General features: G+C 45.6%; 1 protein-coding gene across 1 annotated transcript in view; it reads left to right on the top strand.

Moving 5' to 3' along the window:
* The window catches only part of prex1 (phosphatidylinositol-3,4,5-trisphosphate-dependent Rac exchange factor 1), a 273,537-nt gene that overhangs the window by 235,888 nt on the left and 22,209 nt on the right, over positions 1–15,440 (top strand). Inside the window, exons 29-32 of the mRNA XM_038803244.1 lie at positions 2,310–2,400; positions 3,682–3,810; positions 7,135–7,176; positions 10,291–10,508. Coding sequence (XP_038659172.1) covers positions 2,310–2,400; positions 3,682–3,810; positions 7,135–7,176; positions 10,291–10,508 — 480 coding nt within the window. The remainder of the gene's footprint in view (positions 1–2,309; positions 2,401–3,681; positions 3,811–7,134; positions 7,177–10,290; positions 10,509–15,440) is intronic.

Raw genomic sequence — 15,440 nt, 5'->3', positions numbered from 1 at the left:
TGGATGCAAGCAATCCAGAATAAGCAGTAGGCAAAAGTTGCCAGTGAAATTTCTCAAGTGGGTTGTGATTGATTATAAAAATGTCAAGCCTTACAATATTGAATAAATTTAAAAGCCTACCAATATAGTCATGTTTCCTAAATTCAAAATGTCTCCAGCAATATTGTTAATCAGCCTTGTGATAGTCCGAGAGGCTTGAGTCTCAAACTCTTCTGTTTCCTTATTTTTTTTTAAACCTCCATTGACAGGATTCCACATGTTTGCAGTTTTTATGTGCATTTTCTTTCATTTGTGATTTCAAGACTCACCATTCATAGTGTGCCAGGAATCGTTGGCAAACCCAACCTCTCTTTTATGCTGGTGTTAAAATAGTAAATTACTGAGGACATAACACCTTGGGAGTTGTGAAATATTACAGTTCTTTTGGTTTAAGATAGGATAAGAATTACATGAAGTCTTCATTTTGTGGTAATTTTAAAAGAAAAAATATATTGCTGAAAAAGAGACATTTTGTCAAAGCTTTTCATCTTGCACTCATCAGGATAACTCAAGAATACTAATGTAAGGAAAGACAACAAACTTATACGATATGAGGAAAGTGCTAATTGGTTGGCAAGTGGAGGCTGTAGAGGCATTGCCATTGAGAATGCACCAGTTGATGGTGACTGACAGTTAACTGCGAAACATTGTTAGAGTTTTTTCTTAACTCTGGCTAAGGCATTGCCCTGATTAATGAGCTATTGATAGGAATCTCATGTCTCTTCTTTCAGCAATACTCAAAAAAAAACCTGCACCACGCTGTGGGTGGCATAGTGGTTAGCACTGCTGCCTCACAGCTGCAGGGACCCTGGTTCCAATTCCAGCCTTGGGTGACTGTGTGGAGTTTGCATTTTCTCCCTGTGTCTGCGTGGGTTTCCTCCCACAGTCCAAAAATGTGCAGGTTAGGTGGATTGGCCACGTTAAATTGCCCTAAGTACCAAAAGGTTAGGTGAGGGTTACGGGGGTAGGGTGGAAGCATGGGCTTAAGTAGGACGCTCTTTCAAAGGGTCAGTGCAGATTCAATGGGCCGCATGGCTTCCTTCTGTACTGTAAATTCTATGTAATAACTCAATGTTATTACAGTTGCGCAGCTTTCTTGAGGCTCTGCAACTACAAAATAAAAATCATTTTATTAGGAGGTTCCATCTCACTGGGGGGCTTCAGGCTAATTTACCTGCTTTGAAAACTCTGCTCACACTTTGACAGTTGTGACAAATTATCCCACAGCAGCTGAGACAATCTGTAGCATTCTGAAACAATCAATAGTTTTCTAAGTAAAACCCACCACATTCTTTTTTTAAAAAAGTACATTTGCCCTATTTCTCATTGTTTTTCTTTCATTTAGAGTACCTATTTTTTATTTTCCAATTAAGGAGCAATTTAGCGTGGCCAATTCATCTGCCCTGCACATAGTTGGGTTGTGGGGGTGAGACCCACGCAAACACTGGGAGAATGTGTGAACTCCACACGGACAGTGACCAAGGATCAAACCCAGTCTGGGATCGAACCTGGGTCCTGGGTCCAATACTACATTTTGCTCCTACTATTATTTGAGATGTAGAATCACAGAATCCCTATAGTGCAGAAGAAGGCCACTTGGTCCATCGAGTCTGCAATGAACCTCCTTAAGAGCATCCTACCCATGTCCACTCCCTCGTCCACCCCGCCCTATCATTGTAACCTAACCTTGGACACAAGGGGCAATTTTGCATGGCCAATCCACCTAACTTGCACAACTTTGGACTGTTGGCGAAACCGATGCACCCGGAGGAAACCTACGCAGAGACGGGGAGAACGTGCAGACTCTGCACAGTCACCCACGGCCGGAATTGAACCCGGTGTGATGAGGCAGCCGTGTCACCCTGTAGAAAGAAAGATGCTAATTTATTTCAACATAATTTAGTTTAATTTTCTTCAGCATTGAATATTTTTTGATTTTCACTGTAAGATCAAAACCCTAAATTGACCATAAAGAGCTATTTGCTTGTATTGCAATTGGATGTATTCAGTGAAAGCAGTAAATTGACTTATTTACCAGTAGCAGCCAAGCTGAACACCAATCAAATGCACTTCCCTGTCTCTTGGAATCTCTCATCCATCCAATTAAATATCCTAGTACCCTTTTCCAGCAACTGAAAACACTCTCCCACCATGAGTATAACAATTAGTAGCAATCTTTTAGCATTTGATGTGCCAAGCTTGCGCAATAAAGCATAGAAAGCAAGTGTCAGAAATTGAAACAGATTGTGATGGTTACTGAATTATTGCAGGTGGATTCCATTGATGCACTCCTCAAGGGGTCGGTTATGGCCAGAGCCTTTGAAGAGACAAATGGCATTAGTACAGAATACAACATACAAGGTAATGCAGGTTTTCATGGTACTAAAATTCAAGTAATTGTGTCTAACTTTTTAAATTATATTACATTCAGTCATTCTCCTTAAACTGATCTGCTGGCTGTCATTTAATTGTACATTGGTGTGCAAATGTTTAGTGACTTGAGTTGTACAAAGTGAAAGCTAACTAACCATGAGCAGGATGATCACTTCAATGATACATCAATTTCTAGTACATTTAAGATTCATGTTTATGCTGTCCTGCAAATAAAGAAGGCCACCATTTGGGGAGGAAATTAGACTTAACAATAGATAATCATTCTAAAATATTGTAGGGGGGGGGGGGGGGGGGGAGTTTCATCTGGAATTTTATATCCCCTGAGGTGTAAACCCTGCACAAGTTTTGATTAATACGTGGGCAGTACGGTGGCGCAGTGGTTAGCCATGCGTCACGGCGCTGAGGACCCGGTAACGATCACGGCCCCGTGTCACTGTCCGTGTGGAATTTGCACATTTTCCCGTGTCTGCGTGGGTCTTACCCCCACAACCCAAAGATGTTCAGGGGAGGTGAATTAATTGGAAAAAAATAATTTGCAACTCTAAATTTATCAAAATAAATATTTAAAAAGTTTTGATTAATACTATCACAGAATTATCCTGCCAGATGGCCTCAAAATATCTAACCATGTTCAATACTAATTTTCTTAACAGAACCAAATAGTTACTATTTACTCCTCACTAAAGTCACAACTGATTCTTGCCATCTGTGCTTTTTGGTGAGATTGGTGATTGCAGAATTTAGTACTCATTCATCCACATGCCCTGGTTAAGCACAGAGCAGTGTTGAGGTAGATGGTTTTATTTTGTAGCTGATTTGATTTTTCGCTGGAGTTAAAATTTTAATTTTAAGAAATGATCATGCTTTCATTGCAACTGACAGCTACTTCCCACAAATATATAATTTTGAACCCCTGTACAATGTCTTTAAAACAGGTTGAATTATTATTTTTTTTGTATTTACCTGCCCCATATCTTCGTTTAGTGTTTACTCTACTTCGTCCCTCCGTAAAGAGCTTTTCGGCTAAGTTGTTAATTCAGAGCTGCTGTGTTGAGTATAACCTTCCGTATATCTCTCTATCCCTTTCATAGCAGTAACGCACATGGGGAATAGGGGCAGAAGATCTGAATTTTCCACTGGTGCAATACGTTAATGCACCAAGAGACCATGTCTTGCTCATATCAGTAATGGTTACAGATGACGGCAAAGAAATTTGTGATCACCTAACTCTCAGAATCTCCCTTTTAGAGTTTCGACAGAAAGTTGACCGAAACATAAAATGTCGAAGCATAATCCAAACAAATGTGCAGGAGGACCCCTGGAACTTGCCTTGTTCAATCAATGCCTTGGTGGACAATGTACAGGAATATGTGGAAGGTTAGTAATATACTTTCTAAGGATATCTGAGATAATTTCTCCCATAAATTAATAGCAGTTAAGTAATCATTTTTACGCACGTTTACTTTTTATGATCACTAGGTCATAGTACGCAAGGATGTGCATTCATTTTGGGTTCAGTACACAAGGGTTTGTTTGACCAGAGTAGCAGAGTCAAAGCAAAGTTGAAATAGACTCTGGTGGAAGTGCATGTCTTCTCAAATCATTACTGCCTGGAACCCTGGGATGTTTTGTGCTTTAAATGATTTAACAGATGGAATGCAATCTGCAGGCCGCCTTTGGATTTAATCATAATTCTAAATTTAGTTCATTGAGTTCCTGCCAACTTGGAGCTCTGCTGGAAGGGAAGATATTCTAAGACTGACTAAAAGTGGAATAGTTTAGGCACTGATGAGAGACACATATACTCTGTATATTTTGCTGCATTCTTGCAATTCAATGTATGACTGATACAGAAAATCTCTTATTTTCTGGATTTAGTTCTTCAAGAAACAAAAAATATTTTCATTGGGTTGCTCAGGTTCAAAATGCTCTCAGTTGCATCATCAGTAACCAATGATAACCAGTTGTACCTCCACTGCAATTGAACTATGAATTTCTGCTGTTTTCCCTGATGGTCAACCCCACTGAAACAATTTTTTAAATCTGAGATTTTCAAAACTGGAGGTCCATGGCACTTAATCATTTAAATGTCAGTAAGTTGCACTTTGTAAAGTAAAAATTATTATTCACGTCTGAGAATTTCAATACTTTGATTTTTCAAGCATTTCTTCAAACAAACACTTCACAAGGCATTACCTAACATGCTAGTACATCACCAAACATGGGTGGTGCAGTGGTTAGCATTGCTGCCTCACAGTGCCAGGGACCAGGGCTCAATTCCGGCCTTGGATGACTGCCTGTGTGGAGTTTGCGCGTTCTCGCCTTGTCTGCTTGGGTTTCCTCCGGGTGCTCCGGTTTCCTCCCACTGTTGAAATATGTGCAGGTTACGTGGGGGTGTGGGCCTAGGTAGGATTCTCTTAAAGAGAAAAGTTGCAGACTCGATGGGCTGAATGGCCTCCTTCTCCACTGGAGGAATTCTATGGTATCTTAATTACAAACATGTTCTGCAGATTTGCAATCTGTCATTATATTTCTGCATTCATTAACCTGGAAATGAGGTTTGCACACTAGAGAATTTGTTTGGCTTTTAATTGCTCAAGTTACCATCTAGAGGGAATTTATATGTTGAAAAGGAACATGATCCTGAGCTTTTCACGGGGCTGAAGTCAATGGATGGGATTTTCTGGCCCTTCCGGCCTCACCAAAGGCGATCCTTTACAGTGGGTTCCCTGGCGTTGCCGTGGGCGAGCCATGCAAAATGCTGTAGACTTGAGTGGGACTGGAAGATTCCACTGGCAGCCAATGGCGAGCTGCCTCTGCTGCCAGAATACAAACCGGGGAGGGACAGGAAAATCCAGGCTGGTGTATTACAATTTTCTGCAAATCTATGCATGAATTTAAAAAGTGCTAATTTGAGCAGTAATGAAGAATCATAGAATCACTACAATGCAGAGGAGGCCGTTTGGCCCATCAAGTCTGCACAACCCTCTAAAAGAGAACGCTACCTAGGCCATTGCCCCCACCCTATCCCTGTAACCCCACATAACTTTTTGATCTTAAAATTTTTTTTAAAAATAGTACCCAATTCTTTTTGTTTCTAATTAAGGGGCAATTTAGCGTGGCCAATCCATCTACCATGCACATCTTTCAGGTTGTGGGCGTGGAACCCATGCAGACACGGGGAGAATGTGCTCACTCCACACGGACAGGGCTGGGATCGAACCCGGGCCCTCGGCACCATGAGGTAGCAGTGCTAATCACTAATCACTATGCCACTGTGCTGGCCCCACATGACCTTTTGGACACTTGGAGACAATTTAACATGGCAAACCACCTACCCTGCACATCTTTGGACTGTGAGAGGAAACCGAAGCACCTGGTCAAAACTCATTCAGACACTGGGAGAAAGTGCAAACTCTCGACAGTCATCCAAGGCCGGAATCGAGTCCGGGTTCCTAGCACTGTGAGGCAGCAGTGCTAACCACTCAGCCACCATGCAGCCCAATTAATTGCATGCCGCAATGAATGGTGCTTTACAGCACAGGCTATATGTTAACGTTTTTAATTGGCAGTCGTTTGTATCATGGAATTCCATAGAGTTCCTACAGTGCAGAAGGAGGCCATTCGGCCCATCGAGTCTGCACTGACCCTCTGAAACTCCTTGCCATATCTCCGTAACCCTATAGCCCACATATCGTAAGATATTGTATTGAATAATGCATGCATTTAGGTTTATCATGACACTGCCGCAAGTTTCGTCCATGGTTGTCCTGAAATTCCAGTTCCTGCATTGCAGTTCAGAGAGGATCCTCTTAACATGGCTGCAAATATTTCAGTGTACTTATAAATTGTGCTCCATTATATTAAGTGATGACTTGTCCTTCAACTTGGTTTTCTCAGCTGTGTTGCTGATTAATATTGAGCACAATAATGAGTTTCAATGGAACCTAAACATGTTAAGTACATTTCTATTGGCTCATAGCATCAAATGATGCAAAACGGCACGTCTGATTCCAACACTTTGGAAGTATTTGCTGATTTTCGGAGAGACTTTTCGAAAGTCATGCTGCTTGCATCACTTAAATAATGAGTCTTGAGCTCTTAAGGACCAATGGGAGTGAAAATCAACAAATACAACCTATTGTGTATTGAAACTTCTCAATTCATGTCGTCAGGAATTTTAAATTCAGCGTAAGAGAGAGGCAATACTTAACTGACAGATTGTGACTCATCTCTTGGCTCTTTAACTAATGCCATACTTTGCATTCCCTCTTTTCCCTAGAGTAATCCCTGTTTTTACTGAGTGCTCATCCTCCCAGCGCCCCAACCCTTTTTTTTTTGCTCCCTCTCTGATGTCTGCTGTCTTCGCCTCACCTTCTCCTCTACCTTCTCTTCCACCTTCTCCTCTTGCTCTTATTCACTAACTCTTGCCCCTCCTCGCTCTTCCCTCCCAAATGCTGTGTTCTCATTTCCAGCTCTCTCTACCTTGGTCCAGATATCTGCAGTGCCCTCAAAGCCAGGTTGACCTGAATTCTTCACTTGGTCTTGCAACATCATGGCGGATTGAGTAATAGTTTAGATCTTACATTATTCTAACCTTAGATTCTATAATTCTATAAGAGTAAACGTTAATTTAAAACCTGTATTCTTCAAGATGTGTAAATACCGACATTACAGTAATATCTATAATTGCTTCCTCAGATGGGAAGAATCAATTGCTTTTAGCTCTACTTCATTGCACAGGTAAGACATGTTTTAGTCATTGCAATTAATCAAAGTCAGACTGCTGTTGGGGTGGGGGAGGTGGGAGTTTGAGTATTATTTTATAATTCTTTGTATCATAGCCCAAAGGAATCCAAATGTTTCAGCTGCAAGTAGCATTTGTATTAAGAACAAAAGAAAACAAGGTTATTGGTAATTTTTCAAAATGCTAATAACTTTGGCCTGCAAGTTCCAAGGCTAAGACAGAATTCCCATATCAAAGAATGGTATGTTAATTTGGTTGTGGTCCAAATACAATAATTAGTGTTATATTTTCAGTCATTAGTTATGCATAGCAAATGAAAGCAGAAATGTTTGACTGGAATATGCACCATTATTCACCTTGAATATGCACCTTGAAGGTGCATTCGGAGGTGAATTATTTCTCAATTTAAAAAATAGACACGCTGTGATTCTGTGGCCATGGTACAACAGGTCAACATTCCTATCTGGCTGCTGTTATTTAAAAAGAACATACTCTAAAGTTTCTAATGGATGTGGGATTTTAGAAGATGAAAGGGAATGCTCTTTGAATGTTCCTTTTGTAACTTTCTTTACATGACAGATCAAAATGCATTTATTAATCAAAACTTTTCTAAAGTTATGGCACCTTATGTTTAACTTATTTCCAACTTCAGTCAAGCCAAGTTTTCATCTACTGAGGTGACGTCTAATTTCATTTTGTGCTCTGTTGTGTAAATGTGGATGAGATTACTTAATGCGATGGTGAGAAAATGAAAGATTATTTAATGCTTCTGATGGAATTGCTACTTGAGTTGGTCTTTAGATTTATTTATTGGATCTGATTTTATGCTGTTGTCTAAAATTAAACAGCAGGCGTTATGGGCCAGAATTTGCAGGGTTTATGATAGGTGAATTGTGTTCCTGCATTTTCTATCATTACCTCCCTGAATGTCACATCAACTTCAGGATTTTAGCACATTGTTCTGTCACAGGTCAGCTCGACTGTCTACCCTTCACCAGCAACTTCACCTGACTAGAACTTTCCTCTTTTCCACTCATATATCACTGTCAGAACACCCATCTATGTTTGTGCCTTGCTTAGTGAGATGAAACTGGGCGCTTAATGAATCAATGCGGAACAGTTCTTACTTTGAACTGTTATTAAATGTCTCCATTATGATTAATACTTATTTTTATTTTAAAAGAATGCTCAATTTAAATTTACTCTTGAGGTGGATAGCACTATTGCCTCACGGCACTGAGGACCTGGGTTCGATCCCAACTCTGGGTCACTGTTCATATGGAGTTTGCACATTCTTCCCATGTCTGCGCGGGTCCCATCCCCACAATCCAAAGATATGCAAGGTAGGTGGATTGGCCATGTTAAATCGTGCCTTAATTAGGGGGGGGGAGAAAAAGACTTGGGTACTCAAAATTTTTTTTTTTTAATGTTTTCTCATGATACGTCAGCCTCTACCGTGACCCCATATGTATGTCTCAAACTTCAGTTTGCTTTCAGTAAAATCGCTTAAAAAAGTGATTTGACTACTTGTGCTTTTCATTTCATTTCCTGGTTGGCTGTTTGCGATTTCTTTCCTGTGACTCAATGATTTGGCTGCTTGATGAAATCCCTGCAGCTCAAATGTTAGAAATCCCCATTAAATTACCAAAACAACCCATTGTACATCAAGGGGTTCTGGCTCTCACCACAGGGAATGCTAAATCACTCAATGCAACTTCCTTTGATGCCATTAGCAGTCTTGTTTCACTGCTGACCCCCAAATCTGGACCATTGTTGTGTTTTTTTTCTTTCCATAAAGTTGCTTGAATGCATGGTGTTCCTTGTATCATTTTGGCTGTTGGTGACTGGATTTATTTTTCTGCTACAAGATGCTGCTCCTCCCAGCCGTTTATTTGTATGGCCCACAGTCCACTTTCGTTCTCCTAACGTTTTTGGGCAATGCAAAATTTTGGTTTGTAATGATGGAACGAATAGACCTCAGATTTCTTGAGGTTGGATTAAACTTTAATAGAGGGCAGAGAATTTTAAATATGAAGAGTGTGTTTTCTATGATTCAGTAGAGGGAGTGATTCATTTTTTATATTCATAATCTACTTTCAAATATTCTTGTGGTGTAAATGGTTTATGTTTTGTCAACTTTCAAAGCTGTGTTGTAAATAAAATGTCCTTCAGCCATTCATTCATCTGATTCAGGTTTGCAGCTTTTCCTTAAAATATCACAGCAGCACTGGCAACTTGTGAAGCCTTGGGGATTTAATCACGTAAGAGACAAGTACCTTTTGATGAATTAGGAGGCAGCACCCATGCCAATGTTAATAAAGTGTTCGCTTTTAGTTAAAACAAAAAGTTGCTAAAAGTTCAATATGTTTCTGTCTATAAATTGGATTTGGATTTGTTTCATTGTCACGTGTACCGAGGTACAGTGAAAAATATTGTTCTGCATACAGTCCAGATAGATCATTCCATACATGAAAAAAAACATAGGGCTTACATAAATACACAATGTACATAGCATCGGATAAAGCATACATGAGTGCAGTACTACTCAGTAGAGAAGATGCGTGAAGAGATCAGGCCAGTCCATAAGAGGGTCAGTCAGGAGTCTGGTAACAGCGGGAAAGAACCTGTTTTTGAATCTGTTAGCGCGTGTTCTCAGACTTTTATATCCCCTGCCCGAAGAAGTTGGAAGCGTGAATAATCCGGGTGGGAGGGGTCTTTGATTATGCTGCTCGCTTTCCCAAGGCAGCGGGAGGTGTAGACAGAGTCAGTAGATGGGAGACGGATTCGCATAATGGACTGGGCTGTGTCCATGACTCTCTGTAGTTTCTCTAAATTTTCCCCTTCTCCTCCCACCAACACCATAAACATAGACTTGAATTATCTTTCTCTTAGTTTCTGTGTGTGTGTGTCTCTCTCTCTCCCTCCCTCTCTTTTCCTAGTTCTCCCTTTCCACAAACATTATTAGCTGAGGTATAATTGCACCTCAACCTATTTTGGGTACTTTGTTTACATGACACCAAACAAAAATCACCAAAGCTGTTAGATGTTCACTGTGCCATTAATTTTGGTTCCTTCTTCTGATCCCTCAGTTTTCTTTCTTCCCTATACAGACCTGGAGTTACAATTGCGTCGAGATGTGCTCTTTTGTCAAAGCCTTGTGGCGGCCATCTGTACCTTTTCTGAGCAGTTATTGGCTGCTTTGAACCACCGCTATAACAACAATGGAGAATATGAAGAGGAGAGCAAAGAGGCCAGCAAGAAGTGGCTTGAGCAGATAGCTGTTACTGGTGTCCTTCTTAACTTTCAGTCTCTGCTTTCTGCAAATGTGGTGAGTGAACATGCATAAGTTTACAAATCATCATTTGGTGTCTACCCGACGATGCAGAGAGAATTCTCTATGGGATTCAGAGAACTGCCCAAATTTACTTAACAAGTGAGGGAATCTAGATAATTCATGGTCTTGAAGTTGCAGGTGAGTTATAAAAGCTTACAAATTGAATCGTCGTTCATTGATTTCATTGCTGAAGTATTTTTGCATTGGGGCATACAACTGGGTCGACAAACTTTAAAAAAAAAAAATTTTTTTTTTATTGAAATTTGTTTGAAAAATATATATCAACAAAACAATACAACAATAACAATAATAATAATAAACACCTCCTGGCACCCGTAACAACGCATATAACAAACACCCCACCCCCCCCCCAGCCCCAATAAACAACAGAATAAATTAACAATAAGCAAGTTAACTTAAACACTATCCCCCTAACCACCCCCCCCCCCCCCCCCCCCCCCCCCCCCCCCCCCCACCACCACCCTTTCCCCCCCTCCCTCCCGGGTTGCTGTTGCTGCTGACCTAGTACCTTATTGTTGAGCCAGAAAGTCGAGGAAAGGCTGCCACCTCCTAAAGAACCCTTGTATCGACCCCCTCAGGGCGAACTTGACCCGTTCCAGCTTAATGAAACCCGCCATGTCATTAATCCAGGCCTCCACACTCGGAGGTCTCGCATCTTTCCACTGCAGCAAGATCCTCAGCCGGGCTACTAGGGGCGCAAAGGCCAAGACATCGGCCTCTTTCGCCTCCTGCACTCCCGGCTCCACCCCAACCCCAAATATCGCGAGTCCCCAACCTGCTTGACCCTGGATCCCACCACCCTCGACACCGTCCCCGCCACCCCCTTCCAGAACTCCTCCAGTGCCGGGCATGCCCAGAACATATGGGCATGGTTCGCTGGACTCCCCGAACACCTGACGCAACTGTCTTCGCCCCCAAAGAACCTACTCATCCTAGATCCGGACATATGAGCCCTGTGCAGTACCTTGAACTGGATGAGGCTAAGCCTCGCACATGAAGAGGAGGAGTTCACCCTCTACAGGGCGTCCGCCCATGTCCCCTCCTCAATCTGCTCCCCCAGCTCCACCTCCCACTTAGCCTTCAGCTCCTCTACCGACGCCTCCCCCACCTCCTGCATTACCTGGTAGATGTCAGACACCTTCCCATCCCCGACCCATACCCCCGAAAGCACCCTATCCCTTACCCCCCGCGGGGGCAACAAAGGGAACCCCTCCACCTGTCCCCTAGCAAACGCCTTGACCTGAAGATATCTGAACATACTCCCCAGGGGGAGCTCAAACTTCTCCTCCAGTTCACCAAGGCTTGCGAACCTCCCGTCGATAAAAAGGTCTCCCAACTTCCTAATGCCCACCCTGTGCCACCCCACGAATCCACCATCCATGTTCCCTGGGACAAACCGGTGGTTCCCCCGCAGCGGGGTCTCCACCGAGCCCCCCGCTTCCCCCCCTGTGTCGCCTCCACTGCCCCCAAATTTTGAGGGTAGCCGCCACCACCGGGCTCGTAGTGTACCTCGTTGGAGGGAGCGGCAGCGGCGCCGTTACCAGTGCCTTCAGGCTCGTGCCTCCACAGGACGCCATCTCCATCTGTTTCCATGCTGCCCCCTCCCCATCCATTACCCACTTACGTACCATCGAGACGTTAGCTGCCCAATAGTACCCGGAGGGGTTGGGCAGCGCCAGCCCCCCTCTATCCCTGCCCCGCTCCAAAAAGACCCTCCTTACCCTCGGAATCCCGTGCGCCCAAACAAATCCCAGAATGCTGCTGTTCACCCTCCTAAAAAAGGCCCTCGGAATAAAAATGGGGAGGCACTGAAACAAAAACAAAAACCTCGGGAGCACCGTCATTTTAACGGACTGTACTCTACCCACAACGACAACGGCAGCATGTCCCACCTTTTAAATTCATCCTCCATCTGCTCCACCAACCTAGTAAAATTGAGCTTGTGCAGAGTCCCCCAGTTCCTAGCCACCTGAACCCCCAGGTACCTAAAACGCCTCACTGCCCTCTTTAGCGGGAGCCTACCAATCCCTTCCTCCTGATCTCCCGGGTGTACGACAAACAGCTCACTCTTGCCCAGATTCAATTTATATCCCGAGAAACTCCCGAACTCAGCAAGAATCTCCATCACCTCCGGCATTCCCCCCACCGGGTCTGCTACATACAACAGCAAGTCGTCCGCATACAGCGACACTCGGTGCTCCTCCCCACCTCGCACCAAACCCCTCCACCTCCTCGACTCCCTAAGAGCCATGGCAAGAGGCTCAATTGCCAGCGCAAAAAGCAAGGGGGACAGGGGGCACCCCTGCCTCGTCCCACGGTGGAGCCTGAAGTACTTGGACCTCCTCCCATTTGTCGCTACACTCGCCATCGGGGCCTCGTACAGCAACCTCACCCATTTAATAAACCCCACCCCAAACCCGACCTCTCCAACGCCTCCCACAAGTACCCCCACTCAACCCTGTCAAAGGCCTTCTCCGCATCCAATGCCACCACAATCTCCGCCTCTCCTTCTGCTGCCGGCATCATTATCACATTTAGCAGCCTTCGCACGTTAGTGTTCCGCTGCCTCCCCTTCACAAAACCCGTCTGATCTTCATGTATCACCCCCGGCACACAGTCCTCTATTCTAGTGGCCAAGATCTTCGCCAGCAACTTGGAGTCTACATTCGGCAGTGAAATCGGCCTGTATGAACCGCACTGCAAGGGGTCCTTATCACGCTTCAGGATCAGGGAGATTAGTGCCCGAGACACCGTCGTGGGCAGAACACCCCCCTCCCATGCCTCGTTAAAGGTCCTGACCAACAGGGGGCCCAGCAGGTCCCCATATTTCTTATAAAATTCAACCGGCAACCCATCCGGTCCCGGCGCCTTCCCCGACTGCATGTGGCCAATCCCACTGACCAGCTCCTCCAACTCGATTGGCGCCCCCAGTCCCTCCACCTGCTCCTCCTGCACCCTTGGAAATCGGAGCCTGTCCAGAAAATTCTCCATTGCCCCTCCCACCGCCAGCGGCTCCGACCGGTACAGTTCCCTATAGAAGTCCCTAAAGACCTCATTGACCTCTGCCCCCTGCCGCACCACAGTCCCATCTCTATCCTTCACTGCACCAATCTCTCTAGCCGCGTCCTGCTTACGCAGCTGGTGCGCCAGCATCCTGCTCGCCTTCTCTCCATACTCATAGACCGCTCCCTGCGCCTTCCTCCACTGTGTCTCCACCTTTCTGGTGGTCAATAAATCAAACTTGGCCTGCAAGCTACGCCGTTCCCCCAGCAATCCTTCCTCCGGGGCCTCCGTGTACATCCTATCCACACTCAACAGCTCCTCCACCAGTCTCTCCCTCTCCCTCCTCTCCCCCCTCTCCCTATGGGCTCGGATGGAGATCAGCTCCCCCCTAATCACTGTCTTCAGAGCCTCCCACACCATCCCCACCTGGACCTCCTCAGTATCATTGACCTCGAGGTACCTCTCGATATATCCCCGAACCCTCCTACACACCTCATCAGCCAACAACCCCACGTCCAGACGCCAAAGCGGGCGCTGGTCCCGTGCCTCCCCCATCTCCAGATCCACCCAATGCGGAGCATGGTCCGAAAACGCGATAGCCGAATATTCGGCCTCCTCCACCCTCGGGACCAGTCCCCTGCTCAGAACAAAGAAATCAATGCGGGAATAAACCCTGTGCACATGGGAGAAAAACAGTACTCCCGAGCCCTCGGCCTCCCGAACCTCCAGGGATCCACTCCTCCCATCTGGTCCATAAACCCCTCAACACCTTGGCCGCCGCCGGCCTCCTGCCTGTCCTTGAACTAGAACGATCCAGTAGGGGATCCAGCACCGTATTGAAGTCCCCCCCCCATGATCAAGCCCCCCACTTCCAGGCCAGGAATGCGGCCCAACATACGCCTCGTGAAACCAGCATCATCCCAATTTGGGGCGTACACATTAACCAACACCACCCTCTCCCCCTGCAGCTTACCGCTCACCATCACATATCTGCCGCCACTATCAGCCACAACCTCAGATGCCTCAAACGCCACCCTCTTCCCCACCAGGATCGCCACCCCCCGGTTCTTCGAGTCGAGCCCTGAGTGGAAAACCTGCCCCACCCACCCCTTCCTCAGATGGACCTGGTCCGCCACCTTCAGGTGGGTCTCCTGGAGCATGGCCACGTCCGCCTTCAGCCCCTTCAGATGTGAAAACACCCAGGCCTGCTTAACCGGCCCATTCAACCCCCTCACGTTCCACGTAATCAGCCAGATCAGGGGGCACCCTGCCCCCCTCCCCCGTCGACTAGCCATAACCCATCGACTGCTTGCCCCTGGCCATCACCCATTCGGCCCGTTTCCCACGGCGATAGAACCTCACCCCGACCCCCCCCCGAACTCCTCCCTGGCCAATCCAGCAGCAATCCTGTATCCCCCCCCCCCAAGGCTAGGACCCCTCCTAGCCGCGACTCTCCCTCCACTGTACTCCCGTGAGCCAGCTGATTTCTGCTGACCCCGGCAGCTCCCGCTCTAACTCCGACCCCTCCCGGTATGAGGTGCCCCCTCCTCTCCTGCATCAGCTCCTGGGCACCGCTTCAGCGCGGGAAACCCGGTCTAATAGCCACGCCCCTCGCCACCAGCTCCACCCCCTCGTCCCGCAGCGCGGGAAACCAGAGAAAAGCCCGCGCTTTCACACTGCCCCACTCCACCAACGTAGCTCCCAAACCGCAGTCCCAACCCAACCACCAACTCCATACAAACAAAGACACAGATCAACCACAAACCCCAGTACCCCCCTTAGAACACGAAACCATAACCCACATCGTCCGAAAGCGAGAGAAAAAACAAAAACAAACAGAATAACCCGCTACAGCATAAACAATGATACATGAATAGAATAGAAAAACTCCCACAGCGCCCA

The sequence above is a fragment of the Scyliorhinus canicula genome, chromosome 7, assembly GCF_902713615.1.
Source record: "Scyliorhinus canicula chromosome 7, sScyCan1.1, whole genome shotgun sequence".
Classification (NCBI taxonomy): Eukaryota; Metazoa; Chordata; class Chondrichthyes; order Carcharhiniformes; family Scyliorhinidae; genus Scyliorhinus; species Scyliorhinus canicula.
Note: the sequence above shows the minus strand (reverse complement) of the source record. Positions and strands in the feature narration are given on the sequence as shown.